At 45.4% G+C, this 19,984-nt stretch overlaps 1 protein-coding gene across 1 annotated transcript in view; it reads left to right on the top strand.

Annotated features, from left to right (window-relative positions):
- USP24 (ubiquitin specific peptidase 24) overlaps positions 1-19,984 on the top strand; it is a 357,333-nt gene that overhangs the window by 52,277 nt on the left and 285,072 nt on the right. The window contains 1 exon segment of the mRNA XM_030207144.1: positions 15,769-15,934. Coding sequence (XP_030063004.1) covers positions 15,769-15,934 — 166 coding nt within the window.

Here is a 19,984-nt window from a genome sequence, read left to right as displayed (position 1 = left end):
TATCTCCACCTGCTGGTAGATGGACAAAACCCACCAGTCTATGGATTGATCAGCTATGATTAATGGAAAGAAAATTATCAGGTATGATACATAATTTTACCTTATCATGTTAATGGTCAGGTGCATAGTTTTTAATAACTGTACAAAGCAACTAGAAAGTTGTCCAGTTGACAACTACCACAAATCACATTCAAGCTACAGAAAATGTCTACAACCCAGCAAACAGAGGACAACGGATGTGCACTGTTAGACAATAATCATTTTGCAACAACTGGTGACATGAAACAAGCATATTTCTAGGCATCAGTGATTGATATTGCCAGTTTCTTGGCAACTTCTCAGCTGTCAACCCAACTTTTGTCTTTTTTGTCAGCAAAATGAAACACATACCCCGTGTGATCGCTAACAGCAAGTAGTCTGGCCTATTTAAAATCTTTCTCTCTTCTTTGTAAAGCATTTGACAAGTACAGATTCTCCTTGATTGACTACTCATTTTTTTCAGTTTTTCCATCTTTTCTCTCTTCATCCTTTTTCTTCCTCCCCATTGTTTTATTCTTTTGGCATTTCATCTTTCTGCACGTTCACCCTTCATTATATTTGCAACTCTCATGACAGCTGTGAATATTGCTCGCTTATAATGCGATACAATACAGTGGGTGTGGAACAGTGCATTTATTTTGTGCCACACTGCCCTGAAACCATTCCAATGCTGATTCAGCTTATTTCACTGGCTGTGTTTTTCCTCTGCAGTGACCATCAGAACTGTGACTTTAAATGCTTTTAGCAGCAAGCTGAACAAAAGGTATTGGCATTAGCAACAGATTTTCCACTTCTTAATCCATTCCACACTACTCTCTTCACAATTCTCCTTCTCCCATTCATGACACCTTTTCCATGTCCCAATGGAAAAGGTGTCATTGGACATCCGAATCATAAGTTGCCTTTATAAGTGTGAGATTGCAGAAGAAGAATTTGTGCTTGAACTTACTGGCTTTGCTATCACTGAAAAATGCAACGTGCTTTAACTGTTGCCAGTGCGACTTGATGTAGTTAAGCAGCCAGTCAAGTAATACATAAACAGCAATGCTTGTGTTCAGGTTCACCATTCACCAGTGTAAAACTTCACCATTGCCCACACCAAGCCAGCAGTACCCAGTGAAGATAGTCACTTGTTGATGGCTTCAGTGAGCACCCTGTATCTCAGCCTGTGACTGAAGAGTGAAATTCTCAGCCAAATCAGTTTGTACAGCTGCCGAGCTTTCCACATGCTGCATAATGAAAACGTTGCAAATCGCCTTCATTGGTTTCTAAAATAGGCATAAAGCAGGTTTCAGTTCCCACTGCAGCTGCTTGTGACATTGTCCCAGATACAAAAATTTAGATCGTGAGCCCAGTAGGGACAGAGAAATTACCTGTGTATAATATGTAAACCACTTTAGTTGTGTACCATAAAAAGGTGGTATATCAAGTATCTAATAAACATAAACCTCTTTTGCCCACATGAATAAGTCACTTTTCTGTCTTTTGATGAACCTATGTTTAAAAAAAAAAAAAAAAAAAAGAAGATAGCTGCTTCTCAAGACAGATGAGGCAGTCCATAGTTCCCACTGTTGCTGTTTTATATTCGATCCATGGTTCTTGCATTGCTAGTAATAGCTCTTGAAATGATCTGGGTTTTGAATGAAGTCACAGAACTCAACTTGCATCCCCCTCATATGTTTACTAAGCTCAAATATTAGCAGGTTGATATCGTCATGGCAGTGAGATGGTACACTGCCATTGGTGTGACCTGCTTCAAGTATATCATTTTGCAACAACTCGACATGAAACAAGCATATTTCTAGGCATCAGTGATTGGTGTTGCCAGTTTCTTGGCAACTTCTCAGCTGTCAACCCAACTTTTGTCTTTTTTGTCAGGGAAATGAAACGCATTCCCTGTGTGATCCTATTTACACAGTAATGATTAGCTCCACTGTGTCATTATCAGTGCTAATAGCGGTAGCCCGTCCTTTTTAAAATCTTCTCTGTACAGCCTTTCTTCTTGGTGTGTTGGATCTAGCTGCAGTCTGAGTTTTCATTAAGAGATCGCATCATTCGCACAGTTCCATAATAACTTGTGTTTATTTCCTTGCACTAACTGGGAGTGGAGTGGAGGAGTGACCTGGTGGTTAGGGTGGTGGACTTTGGTCCTGGGGAACTGAGGAACTGAGTTCGATTCCCACTTCAGGCACAGGCAGCTCCTTGTGACTCTGGGCAAGTCACTTAAACCTCCATTGCCCCATGTAAGCTGCATTGAGCCTGCCATGAGTGGGAAAGCGCGGGGTACAAATGTAACAAAACATAAAATAAATCTTTAGTCACGTTTAACTGCCTTACTGAGTGTTGTAGGCCTTTTGTGTATGGACTTTCTCCTGAAGAGCATGGAAAGTGTTTGGATGTTCCTGCCTCAGACTTATTTATTCAACAAATTTCACGATTGCTTCTTCCATAACACCTGTGTACCTCAAGTTCTTTGGACATCTTTTCAGCTTTTTGCACCCTACCTTCCTTTCATACATCTTCATTCTTTCCTGTATCTTTAAGCCTCTGCCTATAAAGCCTTTGCTTTTCTGCTGGATTGTCATAATTAATCAGAACATTTGTAAATAATGATGATACCATTAGCCAAATCACTAGCCAACCAAGGACTCAACCCGTACATCTATGCAAATGATGTTACGATATACATTCCGTTCAAACAAGATATAGCCGAAATCACAAATGAAATCACACACAGTCTCCAAATAATGAACTCATGGGCGGACGCATTCCAACTAAAGCTGAACGCAGAAAAAAACACAATGTCTCATCTTGTCTTCACAATATAATACAAACAAACCCAATATCATAAACACACCGGACTACACCCTCCCGGTCTTAGACAGCTTAAAAATTCTGGGAGTCACAATCAACCGCAATCTCACACTTGAAGATCATGCAAAAAATACAGCAAAAAAAAATGTTCTACTCAATGTGGAAACTTAAAAGAATCAAACCTTTCTTCCCAAGGGAAGTATTCCGCAGCCTAGTACAATCAATGGTGTTAAGCCATCTAGACTACTGCAATGCCATTTATGCTGGATGTAAAGAACAAATCATTAAGAAGCTTCAAACCGCTCAAAATAAAGCAGCCAGACTCATATTTGGGAAAGCGAAATACGAAAGCGCCAAACCCCTAAGAGAGAAACTACACTGGCTCCCACTAAAAGAACGAATTGCATTCAAAGTTTGCACCCTGGTCCACACAATCGTTCACGGGGAAGCCCCGACCTATATGTCAGACCTTATAGACTTGCCTACCAGGAATGCAAAGAGATCAGCACGCACATTCCTCAATCTCCATTACCTTAACTGCAAAGGACTAAAATATAAATCCACATACATGACCAGTTTCTCATACATCTGCACGCAGCTATGGAACGCACTACCGAAGGCTATAAAAATAACGCAAGACTTAATTATCTTCCGAAGGCTACTGAAAACAGATCTGTTCAAGAAGGCATACCATAAACACCCATCTTAAACACCAAAAAATAAGACTTTACACGACATAGACATAATTGAAATCTTATCACTTGACTGATCAACCTCCTTACCACTATTGAATAAGCATAACCACTTAAATCTCTATGTCATACATAGTAACATACATAGTAAATGACGGCACAAAAAGACCTGCATGGTCCATCCAGTCTGCCCAACAAGATAAACTCATATGTGCTACTTTTGTACCTGTCTTTTTCAGGGCACAGACCGTGTAAGTCTGCCCAGCACTATGTCGAATATGGTCTCTCCATAGTCAATGACCTAAAGAATGATACAACCCAATTTCGTACTCAGGAACGTTCATGTATTACCATAATTTATTCTTCCTTAACATATATATGCACATGATATATATCTATACCATGATTTTTTTCACGTATTTTATGTATGTTACCATGTATGTATGAAACTTAACACATTACCATTTGTAATTCTGTTACCCGGAAATGGCAACTGCCATTACGGCAAATGTAAGCCATATTGAGCCTGCAAATTGTTAGGAAAATGTGGGATACAAATGCTACAAATAAATAACAACTATTAAAATATATACAGTAGGCATTTTCATTTCTATATATTTATTAGGATTTATTTACCACCTTTTTGAAGGAATTCACTCAAGGCAGTGTACAGTAAGAATAGATCAAACATGAGCAGGAGGCAATTAGAGTAGTAAAAATGTTCGAACAACAATACAAAGTATGGCATGGAATACTACTTGCAATAACAACACAATATGTACTAGAATATTGTAATTGGCAGTGAAGGGTAAGGCAAAGTTGTAACATGTAGATGAGTAAGAAAGTAGGAAGAATTAGAAAGGAATGTGATAGATTTGAAGAAAGTTGCACTTGAGGTCAGAGAGATGGTTAAATATTATCTCAGCTAGGGTAGGAGTGGATAAACATGTCCTGCTGCAGTATGTGCAGCCCGAGTCAATCCTTGTGTGTGTGAGTGAGACTAACAAGTTAGTTACTTCTTCCATCAAAGGCTTGGTTGAAGAGCCAAGCTTTCACCTGCTTCCTGAAGTAGAGATAGTCTTGTGTTAAATGGAGCCTTTCAGGCAATTCATTCCAGAGTGTGGGGCTACTCCGGAGAAGGCTCGCTTGCGGGTATCACACAGTGTAATGTCTTTTGGAGAGGGTGTAGTTAGTGAAAGTCCTTGGGAGGACCTTAGTGTCCTTGGCGGTGTGTGGAGGATCATCCTATTCTTCAGATACTCGGGGCCATTTTCCTTTCAGGGCCTTGAAGATCAGACATAGAGTTATCACACAATGTACAGTATATTATGTTCAATTTGCTTGGCTGTCACATGATTTGTGATCTACTCAGTCTAGGCAGCACTTTCAAAATACAACTTTCAGAAAATTGTTCAAATTGAATTATACATTATAGATTTGTTCTTAAAATGTGAGCATTAACTTCTGATCTCTGCCAATTAACAGCTAAATTGTAGGAAAATAAACACTGTAAGTTCCTTTTAAATAAGTATGCTAAAGGTTGTTTAGGTTCCTCAAGGAATCCCATTGGGGTTGCACAGAGATGCATTTCTAAACAGCAGATAATTTACTCATTGCAGCAATGGATTTATCGTTCTGTTACCAAGAACTGTCATTCCTTTACCAGTGTTATCAAAAGAAGCTTTATGCTTTAGAGAAATGTTACTTCAAAAGCATCAGAAATGTTCATTGTACACAAAAGAGTGACTTTGCTGTACCACTGCTTGTTTAATTAAAACACCATATGGCTTATCCAGTCTACCTATGCATGCCATCTACTCTCCCTGTCACTGCATTAAAGATGCTATGTACTTGTCCCAAGCTCTCTTGAATTCAGGTACTTTTTAAAGATCTCCACCAAATCCACCAAGAGGCTGTTCTACAAATTCACCTTTCTGTAAAGAAGTATTTCTTCAGGTTACTTCTGAATCTATACCCTTTCACCTTCATCCTATGCCTCCTCATTCCAGAGCATCCTTTCAGTTGAAAGAGACTCGCCTCCAGTGCATTTATGTTGTGTAGATTTTAACTGTCGCTGTGATATTTTCCTTCTCCTGTCTTTCTTCCAAAGTGTACATATTGAGATCTTTAAGTCTGTCCCCATAAGCTTTATGATAAAGACCACCGACCGTTTTAGTAGCTGCCCTCTAGACCAACTCCATTCTGTTTAAATCTTTTTGAAGGTGTGGTCTTCAGAATTGTGTACAATTATTCTAAATGAAGTTATACAAGGGCATCATCACCTCCTTTTTCCTGCTGGCCATTCATCTCCCTATGCAACCAAGCATTCTTCTAGCTTTCGCCATCACCTAACTGGCCACAAAACCTTTTCACCCCCTTAAGTGTACTGTTCCTTTGGGTTTTTGCATGCCAAATGCTTGACCCTGAATGTTTTAGCATTAAATTTTAGCTGCCAAATTTCAGACCATTCCTATAGCTTTAAGTGCTTCCTTATGTTATCTACACCATCAGGGGTGTCTACCCTATTGCAGATTTTGGTATCATCCACAAAGAGGAAAACCTTGCCAGACAGCCCTTCAGCAATATCACTTACAAAAATGTTTTAAAAAACTGGCCCAGGAATCGAACCTTGTGGCATACCACTGGTAATATCCTTTTTTCTCAGAATGAGCTCCATTTACCACCGCTGTGAGTCATCTTCCACTCAACCAGTTCCTAACCCAATTAGTCACTTTAGGGTTCATACCGCGGGAGTTTATTTATTAGTCGTCTGTGCAGAACCGTGTTAACGGCTTTGCTAAATTCTAAATACTCCACATCTAGTGCTGTCCCTTGATCAACTCTGGTCACCCAGTCAAAGAAATTAATCAGATTTGTCTGACATGATCTGCCTGTAGTAAAGGGAGAGAAGTACAGACTGCAAAGGTGACACAAAAGTCCAGCAAATGAATGGTGTAGCGCAATAATTTATTCTAATATTAATAACAGGTATTGTTGACTCGACGTGGACCGTGTTTCCACCACAGAGGGCCTGCCTCATGAGTCTATAGATTAGGCTCAATAAATAATGAATAATTAATAAATCAGCTTATAAAATCAGTAATGAAAAATTATTCAAGAACATTAAAAATATTTAAGAACATTAAAAACGTATATCAAACATTATCTATAAATTAATAGTGAGACATCTAAAAATGCATAATTGTAGAGTACAGACTTACAAAAGCTAATGTTAATAATAGCAACTCACACAAATTTACATCAATATAAGTTAAATGAAAAATGTTAACATTGAAAATATCATTGATAAAATGAACAATAATTAACATTAATAAACATTCAAAAAATATAAGTAAATTAAAGCAAAAAGTCGTTAGAATCATTTTATGTATTGAAATAAACAACAAAAACAAAAAACATACATACCAATACCGATGGTTGCACTAGATATATGTATTCATATAAAGTCATAACGCAACAAAGTGTGCCTAAAGAAGAAAATGCCAAACTGAATAATACTGAATGGACCCATAGGATAGAATAAATTATTGCACTACACCATTCGTTTGCTGGACTTTTGTGTCACCTTTGCTGATTTGAGGATTTGTTATCTCTTCAGTGTTTGGGTACTCAGTAATGCATAAAGCTTTCACTTCTTGAGCGTACTGTTTCTTTTTTTTTTTTTTCTTTGTGATTTGGCAGACTTTCCAGTTTTATTCTTTCAAAGCAGACGAAGGGTGGAAGTTCCTGCTGTCAAGATTAGTGAGCTCCGTTTCACAGGCAGCTAGCTCAGCATTTTTATCAACCTTCTTTTATGTAGTGTTTGTGCTATCGGCCAGGAACAGAGGTGACAGACATTGCTGAAAACTCCCAGGCCACGGACATTGCTGAAAACTCCCAGGCCACGGACAAGAGCTTGTGAAATTCTTAGCACTTTCATTGTTAGATATGTAACTCATCATGCACACTGTTAGTGTCTCTTTATCTTTCCTGACAGGCTGTTGAGCATTTTAAGAAGCAGGTTAGAACATTGGGGGGAGGGAATTCCAGAGTATCCAGCCTGTCCAGATTCAGTTATCAACCTTCATTTTGGCCCTTCATGTTCTGGCTTCTGATGCAGCTGCATACAGCCACATTTGAACCTGGCCTCCCATTCATTGGCCTGGAGGTTCTGTGGAGGGAGAGGTCTCTGCCACTGCACAGCTGTTTGCAGGATGCAGGGGCTGATGCAAAAGGCTCACAGTAGAGCCTCATGTGGATGCTTGAGCATGTGTCTTCTACTACAAGTTAAAAGTCTTTGTATTATATGCGTGGAAAACTTGTGCTAAAGGGAATGGGGGGGGGGAGCATTCTGGGCACACACACACACAAAGGTTTCTTGGTAAGTTCAGCTTTGTGCGCGTGTTCAAAGGAAACCAGAAGTGCCAGCACACATCAGTGCCTGTTCTTTTCCACCTAAAGCGAGTCTCACAAAAATGTCTTGCACATAAACTTTTTATAAGGCTTGTATTTAGGCACAGAAGAACAGGCCCCGATGTGTGCTTTTGCTTTCAGTTTTGTTGGGACACGTGCACATCTGTCTCCTCTCCTCTGCCTTTGAAAATTGCAGACACTTCTGGTTGCAAAAGAAGACAACACTGGAATTTAAATCTCAAAAACTGGCATAAAATTCTTTCTGCAAATCCCTCTACGCTTTCCCGGATCTCATGAAAGATTTCTCGCATTGTGCACACATCAAAAGCTTTTTGCATTGCGTAGAATACTTAAATGAGCCTATTACCATACATTTTGATACAGTGTGCAGCCATGTCTTCTGTGTGAGTTCACTCATGTGCTCAAGCAAAATGTAAAAAAGGTTTTGTCAGAGTCTTCTGGTGAGCGTGCAGCGCGGACCGATTTCCCGCCCGTTGCACGAACGCGTTCCTCAGTTTTCTTTTCTCCGTGTTGAGGTGTGGTAGAGTTTTTTTTTTTCTGCGCTCCTCTCAGGCCCGGGAAAGAGTCTTAGTTCGTTTTGTGGCTTTTTGCCTTCTTTTCTTTTTTCACAAATTCTACAGTTTAAAAAAAAAAAACATTTCCCGTAGTTTCTTTATTTTTGCCCTTTTTAAAGTTTCCTTTGTTTTTGATGCGGCCGGGTTGTTCCCTTCTTTTTGTGCCCTTTTTTCATCTAACAGGCACAATCGCGTCTTTTTCGCCAAAGCCGTTTTTCCTTCCATGTCATCGAAGACACCCAGCGGCTTCAAACATTGTACTCGGTGCAACTGGACCATCTCAGGTACCGATACCCACGCCTGGTGTATCCAGTACCTTGGGCCCGACCATAGCCCAGCTGCTTGTAGTCTGTGTCTTCGTATGAAGAAACAGACCCAAGCATCTTGAGAAGCCCAAAGAGAAAAGCTTTTTGGGGCTTGGTCCGGTCCTTCGATGTCGACATCGATGTCAGGAGCAGAGGTAATGGCTGCTGAAAGACTTATTCGCGCTGGGAGCAGTGAGGCATCGAGTGGGTCTCCACCTGCCTCGAGGCCTCCTGTTATGCAGGCCCCCCAGGACCGACTTTCGTTGGACCCGGCCCCAAGGAGGTGTGAGGATTCCACGTCCTCATTGGTACCGAGGAGTCTCGATGATGGGCGTTGAGCGAAGGCGAATAAGCACCGTCATCATTCTCCTTCGACACACAGTGCCGGGAGCTCCGGGGCGTCAAGGGAATCGGCACCTGAGAAGCGTCGGTGCCTAGAGGATCGCTCCCCTTCTATTCAGGAGGTGCCGATGCGTCAGTCTTCTGGCAGCCCGGTACCTGCTCCCGAGCCTCGACAGATTCTGCCACCGGCTCCTTTACCGACCCCGCAGCCTTGTCCAATGGCAGCTCTCGATGAGCGCATCAGGGGCTTGCTTCCAGAGCTTCTGGAAGGATTGCTGCGCCAGTCTACTTCGGTGTCGGGGGTGCTTGCGCCTTCCATACCATCTGCTGCAGCGGCATCTGGCCTTTCGCCTGTGGTGAGGTCCCTGACCTCGGTGCTGCCTGCGGCATCGGTGTCTGCTACCACCCAGGTTGACTCCCCTTCGACGTCGGTGGAGGAAGCTTCGCTGGAGTCCAGGCGGGCATCGACTTCTCGGCACCGCCATTGAGGACATCTTTCCTCGGCGTCGAGGCAGACTCAGTTTTGGACTGCTTTGAGGGATATCTTGTCCGATACTGAAGATGAGCGTTTGTGGGAGGAAGAGGAGGATCCCAGGTACTTTTCTTCTGTCGAGTTCTATGGGATTCCCTCTGAACCTTCTCCTCCACTAGAAAGGAGACTTTCTCCACCGGAGAGTCTATCCTTTACCTCCTTTGTCCGGGAAATGGCTGCGGTTATTCCCTTCCCTATGGAGGTTGAGGATGAGCCCAGGGCTGAGATGCTTGAGGTCCTGGATTATCCTTCTCCGCCTAGAGAGGCTGCAATGGCTCTTTTGCATAATGTACTGAAGGAAGTCCTTATTCGAAACTGGTCGTTCCCTCTGTCTAATCCCGTGATCCTGAAAAAAACTGAATCCCAATATCAGATCCATGGGGAACCTGGATTGATGAGGTCTCAGCTACCTCACAATTCCATCGTGGTGGACTCCGCTCTCAAAAGAGCCAAGAGCACTAGGGACTATGCCTTTGCGCCCCCAGGCAGAGAATCTAGAACCTTGGACTCTTTTCGGAGGAAGGCGTATCAGGCCGCTATGCTCGCTGCCAAAATCCAGACATACTAGCTCCTCACGAGCATCCACTTGTGGAACTTGGTGAGGCAACTGTCTAGCTTGGTTGATGCACTCCGTCCGGAGCAGGCCAAGCCTTTTCGCCAGGTGGTCAGGCAGCAGAATGCATGTCTAAAATTCCTGGCCAGGGGTACGTTTGACACTTGATGTAGCATCCAGGATTGCTGCCCAAGGTATAGTGATGCGCAGACTCTCATGGCTGCGTGTCTCTGACCTGGATCATTCAGTCCAGCAGCGGATGGTGGATGTTCCTTGCCGGGGGGATAACCTTTTTGGTGAGAAAGTAGAGAATCTAGTTGACCAGCTCAAGAAGCACAATGCTATGGATTCTCTCTCCCGATGGGGGTCTTCTCCTACTACCTCCTCATCTAGGAGGTTTTTTGGAGGGAAGAGGAGTGCTCCCTATTCCTATTCTAGGCCCAGGCTCAGCCCCAGCGCGCTCGTTCTCGTCAACAGCGTGCGCTTAAGGCCACTGCAGCTCCCCAGCAAAAGCAAGGGACGGGCTTTTGACTGGCTCCAGTTCAGCATAGCCTCAGTAAACGTGTCCGTACCGGATGACTTGCCGGTTGGGGGGAGGTTAATGTTTTCTCACCAAAGGTGGCCTCTTATAACCTCCGACCGGTGGGTTCTTCAAACAGTCCGGTTAGGAGAGACCCTCAATCTGGACGCCAAGCCTCCAAATTGCCCACCAGGAGCTCAGTCCTACAGCTCCCAGCACAAGCAGGTACTTGCAGAGGAACTCTCCGCCCTTCTACTGGCCCAAGCAAGTCGAACCCGTTCCACCAGGGAAGAAAGGCTGTGATTCTATTCCAGGGGGGGATGCGTCCCATCCTAGACCTAAGGGCCCTGAACAAATTTTTTGTCCGAGAAAAGTTCAGGATGGTTTCCCTAGGGACCCTTCTTCCCATGATTCAGGAAAAGGATTGGCTATGCTCTCTGGACTTAAAGGACGTGTAGACACACATCTCGATACTTCCAGCTCACAGGAAATATCTTCGATTTCAGCTCAGAACACAGCACTTTCAGTATTGTGTACTGCCTTTTGGCCTGGCATCTGCACCCATAGTATTTACCAAATGCCTAGCTGTAGTCGCAGCGGTGCTACGCAGACTGGGAGTGCATGTGTTTCCTTATCTCGATGATTGGCTGGTGAAGAGCACCTCGAAAGAAGGTGCTCTGGAGTCCATGCGAATGACTATTCGGGTGCTAGGGCTACTGGGGTTCGTCATAAATTATCCCAAGTCCCATCTCACCCCAGTCCAAAAATTGGAATTCATTGGAGCTCTGTTGAACACTCAGACAGCTCAAGCGTATTTTCCTGAGGCAAGGGCGGACAACCTTCTGTCCCTGGTGTCCATGGTTCGAGAGTCTCAGCAGGTCACGGCTTGGCAGATGTTGAGACTTCTGGGGCACATGGCCTCCATAGTTCATGTCACGCCCATTGCACGTCTACATATGAGATCAGCTCAATGGACCGTAGCTTCCCAGTGGTTTCAAGCTGCGGGGGATCTAGAGGATGTAATCCAACTGTTCACCGGCTTTCGGAATTCTCTTCAGTGGTGGATGATTCGATCCAATTTGACCATGGGACAACCATTCCAAGTTCCTCAGCCACGAAAAGTGCTGGCGACGGATGCATCTCTCCTGGGGTGGGGAGCTCATGTAGATGGGCTCCACACTCAGGTAGCCTGGTCCTTTCAGGAAAGAGGTCTGCAGATCAACCTCCTGGAATTAAGAGCAATCTGGAACGCTCTAAAGGCTTTCAGAGATCGGCTGTCCAACCAAGTAATCTTAATTCAGACAGGTTGCCATGTTTTACACCAACAAGCAGGGGGGCATCGGATCTTGCCCTCTGTGTCAGGAAGCCGTCCAGATGTGGCTTTGGGCTCGCCGTCACGGCATGTTTCTCCAAGCCACTTATCTGGCAGGTGTAAACAACAGTCTGGCCGACAGACTGAGCAGGATAATGCAACCTCCCGAGTGGTCACTGAACATGGGCGTAGTCCACAAGATCTTCCGAACGTGGGGCACCCCCTCGGTAGATCTTTTTGCCACTCAGATCAATCACAAGGTCCCTCAGTTCTTTTCCAGGCTTCAGGCCCATGACAGACTTGCCTCAGATGCCTTTCTCCTACATTGGGGGAAAGGCCTTCTGTATGTGTATCCTCCCATACCTCTAGTAGGGAAGACTTTGCTGAAACTCAAGCAAGACTGCGGAACCATGATCCTGATTGCACCCTTCTGGCCGCGTCAGATTTGGTTCCCTCTTCTTCTGGAGTTGTCCTCCGAAGAACCGTGGAGATTGGACTGTTTTCCAACCCTCATCACTCAGAATGAGGGGTCGCTTCTACATTCCAACCTCCAATCTCTGGCTCTCATTGCCTGGATGTTGAGAGCTTAGAATTTGCCTCCTTGGGTCTTTTTCAGAGGGTGTCTCTCGAGTCTTGTTTGCTTCCCAGAAAAGATTCCACGAAGTGTTATTCTTTCAAATGGAGGAGATTTGCCGTCTGGTGTGACAGCAAGGCCCTAGATCCTCTTTCTTGTCCTACACGGACCCGGCTTGAATACCTTCTACACTTATCAGAGTCTGACCTCAAAACCAACTCAGTAAGGGTTCATCTTAGTGCGATTAGTGCCTATCATCGCCGTGTAGAGGGCAAGCCTATTTCTGGACAGCCTTTAGTTCGCTTTATGAGAGATTTGCTTTTGTCAAAGCCCCCTGTCAAACCTCCACCAGTGTCATGGGATTTCAACGTCGTTCTCATTCAGCTGATGAAACCTCCTTTTGAACCACTGAATTCCTGGCATCTGAAGTACTTGACCTAGAAGGTCATTTTCTTGGTGGCTGTTACTCAGCTCGTAGAGTCAGTGAGCTTTAGTAGTACATGCACCTTATATCAAATTTCATCACAACAGAGTAGTCCTCCGCGTGTACCCTAAGTTTCTGCCGAAGGTGGTGTGGGAGTTCCATCTGAACCAGTCAATTGTCTTGCTAACATTCTTTCCCCATCCTCATACCTGCCCTGGCGAAAACAGTTTGCACACCTTGGATTCAAGAGAGCATTCACCTTTTACGTGGAGCGGACAAAACCCTTTAGACAGTCTGCCCAGTTGTTTGTTTCTTTTGATCCCAACAGGAGGGGAGTTGCCATCAGAAAGCGCACAATCTCCAGTTGGGTAGCAGATTGCATTTCCTTCACTTACGCCCAAGCTGGGCTGACTCGGCTCACAATGTTAGAGCCATGGTGGCATCAGCGGCTCACTTAGCCTTCATTGAGGAGATTTGCAAGGCTGCAACGTGGTCATCAGTCCACACATTCACATCTCACTACTGCCTTCAGCAGGATACCCGACGCGACAGTCGGTTTGGGCAGTCGGTGCTGCAGAATTTGTTTGGGGTTTAGAATCCAACTCCCCCATCCTGGACCCATTTTTGTTCTGTTCCAGGCTGCACTCTTAGTTAGTTTATGGTTTCAGGTCAATCAGTGTTATGTCCTCGCCTTTGCGAAGCCCAATGCGAAGCCCAATTGACCAATGTTTATTGTTTTGAGTGAGCCTAGTTGCTAGGGATACCCCACATGTGAGAACAAGCAGCCTGCTTGTCCTTGGAGAAAGCGAAGATACATACCTGTAGCAGGTATTCTCAGAGGACAGCAGGCTAATTGTTCTTACAAACCCGCCCACTTCCCCTTTGGAGTTGATTTGTTTCTTTTTATGCTTTTGATTTAAATGAGGAACACGTTCGCGTGACGTGCGGGAAATCGGTCCATGCATGTGCGCTGCACGCACACCAGATGACTCTGACAAAACTTCTTTTATATTTTGCTTGCAAAATGCTGATTCCTGGGCCGATGCGGACGTCGACCCGCATGTGAGAACAATCGGCCTGCTGTCCTCGGAGAATACCTTCTACAGGTATGTATCTTCGCTGTCTGCTTTCTACAAGGTTGCCTATACTGGTATTTGCTCCTCTGGTGGCTCATAAATGTTGCAAGGAAAATGGTAAATTCCATGCCGCAGGAGAGTGGACAGGGGGTTTCTGTGCAAATTGTGCAAATTGTGCAGTTGCACAGAATTCCCCCGGGACTAATGAATGACCTTCAGTAAACACTAAGGCAAGCCCTGACTAGCTGTTCTGCCAGATCTGGTAATTAACTGGAAAGTGATTCTAGCATTCTGCTGTTCCACATTGTAACCTGCTATAGAATTAATGCATTATTTTATAAACACTCACAGAGGACAGAGACTGGCTAGTATTCCTTAAACAGAAGCTCTACTTCAGTGAATTAAGGCCTGAGTTACTAACGGGCTCATTTTCAAAGCACTTAGCCTCCCAAAGTTCCATAGAAACCTATGGAACTTAGCCTCCCAAAGTGCTTTGAAAATATGCCTCTCTAGCTATTCTCACATTCTGTGTGTATTAGGGGAAGAAAGCTTAGTTAATCAGGCCCCGCTGTAGAAGTGCCATGGGTCTTTAATTCCTTTGATATGAAATTGCCATGTCTAGTAATTTCACTTCATACCCTGCACCAATCCCAATCCACCTGCCTGGCAATATCACAAATGCAATCTTTTACCCTCGATGGTATAAGTTTGAGTCACATTTTCTTGCTTGGGTCTCACTGTTTTGCATTGTGAAATAGTCCATCAGAATGCAGTAGAGCAGGTTGATACCACCCCTAGGTCTCTTTTATTAGTAAAGTCTGCACTAGATATGGGAGGTGAATCTGATAGATCACAGTTCTGTGTGTTTTTCTTTATTTTCCATTGTGATGGTGCAGTTGTGGTTTACTTCCTTTGATTTTTCTCTCATCTGTGGACCGGTTGCATTTTGACTTGTTTGCAAACAAATCTGATCAAAATGAAAACAAAATCATTTCCTTTAAAACAGTATTTAGATCTGTCAGTCAGTTGAGAATAATGTCCGAAATGTTATGTTGGATCTGGAAAGAAAAAAATTGACAGAATTCAAATACCTTTCAGCCAGAATTCAATGGTAAACATCTACAAAGTCTCTTTTCTTACTCCTTAGCTTTCATTGGAGAATTATGTGGTCAGTGCTTCCATTATGTTCCCCTACATCATTTAGTTTAGTCCTTCCCCGCTGGTACATTTATTCTACCCACATTTCCTGCCCTGCATGGTTTAGTTAGGGTTCTGTGCAGAGATATCAGCCCAGAAGAGCATGCACTATTGCACCTGTTGGATAGGCCCCAGTAATCTTATTTATTTATTTATTTATTTATTTGTTGCATTTGTATCCCACATTTTCCCACCTATTTGCGGGCTCAGTGTGGCTTACAATAAGACTTGAATAATAGAAATACATTTGTTACAACTAAGTTATGGATTACATTGAACAGAGTTGTGCGAGGCATTCGAATATCATTGGTAGTATAACAATGGGACAACAACATAGAAACATTAGAAAGAGACAATGGGAAAAAATCTTTATTTCATGCACTTGCAATTCTCTTCACAGAAAAGTGATGAAAATGGAAACTGCTCTACAGAAAGCATCGAGTTCCCTACAACCAATCTATATGAGCTGGAGAGCAGAGTGTTAACCGATCACTGGTCCATACCGTACAAACGAGAGGAGTCATTGGGCAAGTGCCTGATCGCATCAACCTACCTAGCCAAACTTGGTAAGTCATGGGTCTTATTTTTTTTTTTAGTTGCGGAACAGAGGAAGCAATATCTTCAGAAAGATGGCTGTGCCAGTAAATAACTGCTTCCCTGTTCAGACAATGCTCCTTAATACGTGCATTCTTGTGGTAAAGTATGCAGAATATTAATTGACCATTATTATTATTTTTTTTTTTTGCACACAAAGTGCTTAGTATGGTTATTTCCTAATAAACTGTTCTATTTGTTACAATCAATGGATTTTTGAAATCATGCTCTAGGAGCCTTTTCTAAAATGGTTGATTAATTTGACCTTAGGCTACTATATTTTTGTAATTGTTATTTGGTCTTACTGCTAGAATCATTTAATAGTGTGACCTGTTTGGGTGATGTACTTCTTTTCCTATGGTATGTTTGTTTTTAATATTTTATTTTGATTGAATTTTGCCTTGTTTGTGAGTTATATTTTCATTGAAATTAATGCTATTTTTGAATTATATTTTTAATTTGTTTCTAAGTTAGTTTGAGGCTTTGAGCAAACCTTTAGGATTGATGAGGCACGCTGTCAAACATATAAATGGCAAGTTGCAAATGCGCAGTACAGACATCCCTCTCTGTCCCGCCCTCGCGTCAAGATGTCATGACGTCAGAGAGCAGAACAGAGAGGGAAACGGAGTCGAATTGTCAGATGCTGCCACCTGGAAAGGTACATCGTGCGAAACAACCTCCCCCTGCTCCCGCCCCCCCTCCTTATCGGGCCCCCTGCACTAACCTGACAGCGCCTCTCACCTCCGTGTGGAAGCGCTGCTGGCAGCAGCAGAGCGATCTGCTGCTGCCTGTATCGCTTTCACACGGAGGTGAGAGGCGCTGTCAGGTCAGTGCAGGGGGCCCGGCACGGAGGGGGGCGGGAGCGGCGGCGATGAGGGTAGCTGGACATGGGGGGAGGGCAGGGGGGAGAGGCCATGGTTGCTGGACTTGGGGTGAGAGCAGGGCACAGAGGAGGGTTGCTGGACATGGGAGGAGGGGTGAGAGGGCACAGAGGAGGGTTGCTGGATATGGGGGGGGAGGATCGGTGGACGGGGTGAGGCCAGGGGAGAGAGGAGGACTGCAATACTCGCCCGTTTTTACGGGCTTAACAGCTAGTCAGTATAATACACAGTTCTTTGTCATCAGCAGCAGATGAATCCATTACGAATGGGTTGTGTCCACCTACCAGCAGGGGGAGATAGAGAACACTGAAAACCATAGTGCCTCTAGGACGGCTAGCTCCATCTGCCTCTCAGTATTTCTCTATCTCCCAGCAGGGTTGGACGCAACTTGTTCAGCTCCTTGAAGATTCTGCCTAGGGTGGCTCCTGTGCTTTTGCCAGTTGTAGCAGGGGTGTTGTGGCTAAGTGGAGCACACTTTAAAGGCACATAGGTTTGCCCTTTCCCTGCCTTTCCCACCCTCTTCTGCCTCCGGAGTGCCTCTGTAGCTGTTTGACTCCAACTATCCTCACAGCAACAACAACAAAAAAAACCCCGCGCTTGTTAGCGCTGCTATTTCTGAGGCTTTTCTTGACTGCAGTGTGACCGGAGCTCGTGGACTCGGTCCTCTGAGGTAAGAGCGGTAACCAGCTCCTCCGGGGAGGGCCCGCGGACGGCGTTCCGATCGGGGTGATTTTGGCGCGAAGCCACCAGTTTGAATTTTATTCCGCCATTTTTCGCCGATGGCTGCTGAGGGAGTTAAGCACTGTTCCCGTTGTGGCAAGCGCAGATCAGCAGCGGGGCTCTGTAAAACGTGCTGTTTAGACGGTAGAGCCAGTACGAGCATGGCGAGCGATGATTCTTCCCGCTCGATGGAGCTGGCAGCGGGTGCCATCTTGGAAGCGCCACATGGCTCGACCCCTGCAGCTACGGAGGAGTCTGAGAGCAGAGTGGCGCCTCGGGCCGAGGCTACCAGAGGAGCTCCGTTCCCCGTGGCTCCTAATTCGGAGGCGGGAGGTCAGGGTGAGTTTTTCACCCCCCGAGTTTGTGCTTATTTTACATAAAGCCTTCATGCTGAAAAAAGCTCTGCCGCAGGTGTCTGACACTGCATTGCTACCTGGGCTCCCTCCGACTGATGATGGCCCGGGGCTGATGCCAGACGTGGATGCCCCTGAGCGTTGGATGCACGCTAAGCATAGACGGGTAAATTCCCCGTCAGAGAGTGACGCACCCCCCTTTTCCCCCCTGTGGTGGGGCTGTGTGGACTCTGAGGGGTCTGGCAGGCCTTCGTGGTCAGAAGAGCCAGAGGAAGGTGCCGGTTTGCCACTGGATCTGGATGATCCCACTGCGGTTCGGATTTTCCACTGCGATGAGCTGTCAGCACTTATCTCTGATGCCTTACAGGCCCTCTCTATTGATGACCCTGTTCAAGGCGAGGCCTCCTCTGGTAATCCGAGGATGGCGAGTACTAAGAAGCCTGCTCGTGCCTTTCCTTTGCATGACTCCATCCAAGAGCTTATTTCTGCTCAATGGGCTGACCCCAAGGGGCCCTTGAAAGTGGCCAGGGCGATGGGGCATCTTTACCCTCTGAGTGAGGAGCACTTGGCCCATTTTGGGATGCCTAAAGTGGATGCCTTAGTCACGGCGGTGACAAAAAAGACCACCCTCTTAGTAGAGGGAGGGGTCTCCCTGATTCAGGACTGGCGTCTGGAATCAGCGCTAAAACAGTCCTTTGAGATTTTGGGCCTAGCCTTAAGGGTGTCTGTTTGCAGTTCTTATGCTACTCGAGCCTGCTTTTCTTGGTTACAACAGGCAGTGAAACAGCCCGTGGATGGTGCAGAGTCCCTCACTGAGGTTGCACCACGCATGGAGTCGGCCTTGTCATTTTTAGCGGACGCCCTCTATGATCTGGTCAGAGCTTCGGCTAAACAGATGTCTGGCAGTGTCCGCCCGGCGCCTTCTATGGCTACGGCATTGGGCAGCTGACATGGCCTCTAAGCAAAGGCTGGTGAAATTGCCCTTTCGGGGCCTTCTGTTATTTGGAGAGGAGTTGGAGAAGATTGTTAAAGACCTGGTGGATGCTAAACCTCAGCGGTTACCTGAGGATAGGCCGCGGACTCCTTCCAAGGTCAAGTGGTTCCCTCCTCCTCCTCCAGACCTTGCTTCTGTGAAGCTAGAAGGTATCGTCCGGGGCGCTCTGCTGGGTTTACTCAACGTGCCCGCTTTCAGCAGAGGAACTCCTTTCGCTCGTATAAACGCTCCGCAGCGGCAGGCTCAAGGCCAGGAGTTCAGGGTCGTCCTCCACAATGATGGGATGCCGGTCCACTCCTCCTTTTCAGCTGTAGGGGGACGCCTTTCCCTCTTTATCGAGGAGTGGGCCAAGATTATCTCAGATCAGTGGTTCCTGGACCTGATCAGAGAAGGTTACTGATTGGAATTCGGTGCCCCGTTGAGAGACATGTTTGTGGAGTCCCGATGCGGTACTGCCGTCAAACAGGCGGCGGTAGAGGAGACCTTACAAATCTTGTTGCACCTTGGAGCGGTGATCCCTGTGCCTCCTGCTGAACACGGCTGCGGTCGTTACTCCATTTATTTTGTGGTGCCGCAAAAAGGCGGGTCTTTTTGGCCCATTCTTGACTTAAAGAAAGTCAATGAGTCACTAAGAGTGCGGCATTTTCACATGGAAACCCAGCGCTCCGTCATTGCGGCGGTACAGCCAGGAGAATTCCTCACGTCTCTGGACCTAAAAGAAGCTTACGTGCACATTCCTATATGGCCCCCGCAGCAACGGTTCCTCTGGATTGCGGTGTTGGGAAATCATTTCCAGTTTCGGGCCTTGCCTTTTGGCCTCGCTACAGCTCCCTGAACCTTTTCTAAGGTAATGGTGGTAGGAGCTGCTTTTCTCAGGCGAGAGGGTATCCGGGTTCACTCGTACCTCGACGACTGGCTCATCAGAGCGGACTCTGCAGAAGAGTCGTCATGTAACAGCCAGAGTTGTCTCAGTACTGCAATCTCTGGGCTGGGTCGTCAATATAGCCAAAAGTCACCTGACCCCCTCTCAATCTCTAGAATATTTGGGGGTCCGGTTCGACACGGCCTCGGGGT

This window comes from Microcaecilia unicolor, chromosome 6, assembly GCF_901765095.1.
Source record: "Microcaecilia unicolor chromosome 6, aMicUni1.1, whole genome shotgun sequence".
NCBI classification, from domain to species: Eukaryota; Metazoa; Chordata; class Amphibia; order Gymnophiona; family Siphonopidae; genus Microcaecilia; species Microcaecilia unicolor.
This window is presented reverse-complemented; position numbering and strand designations above follow the sequence as displayed.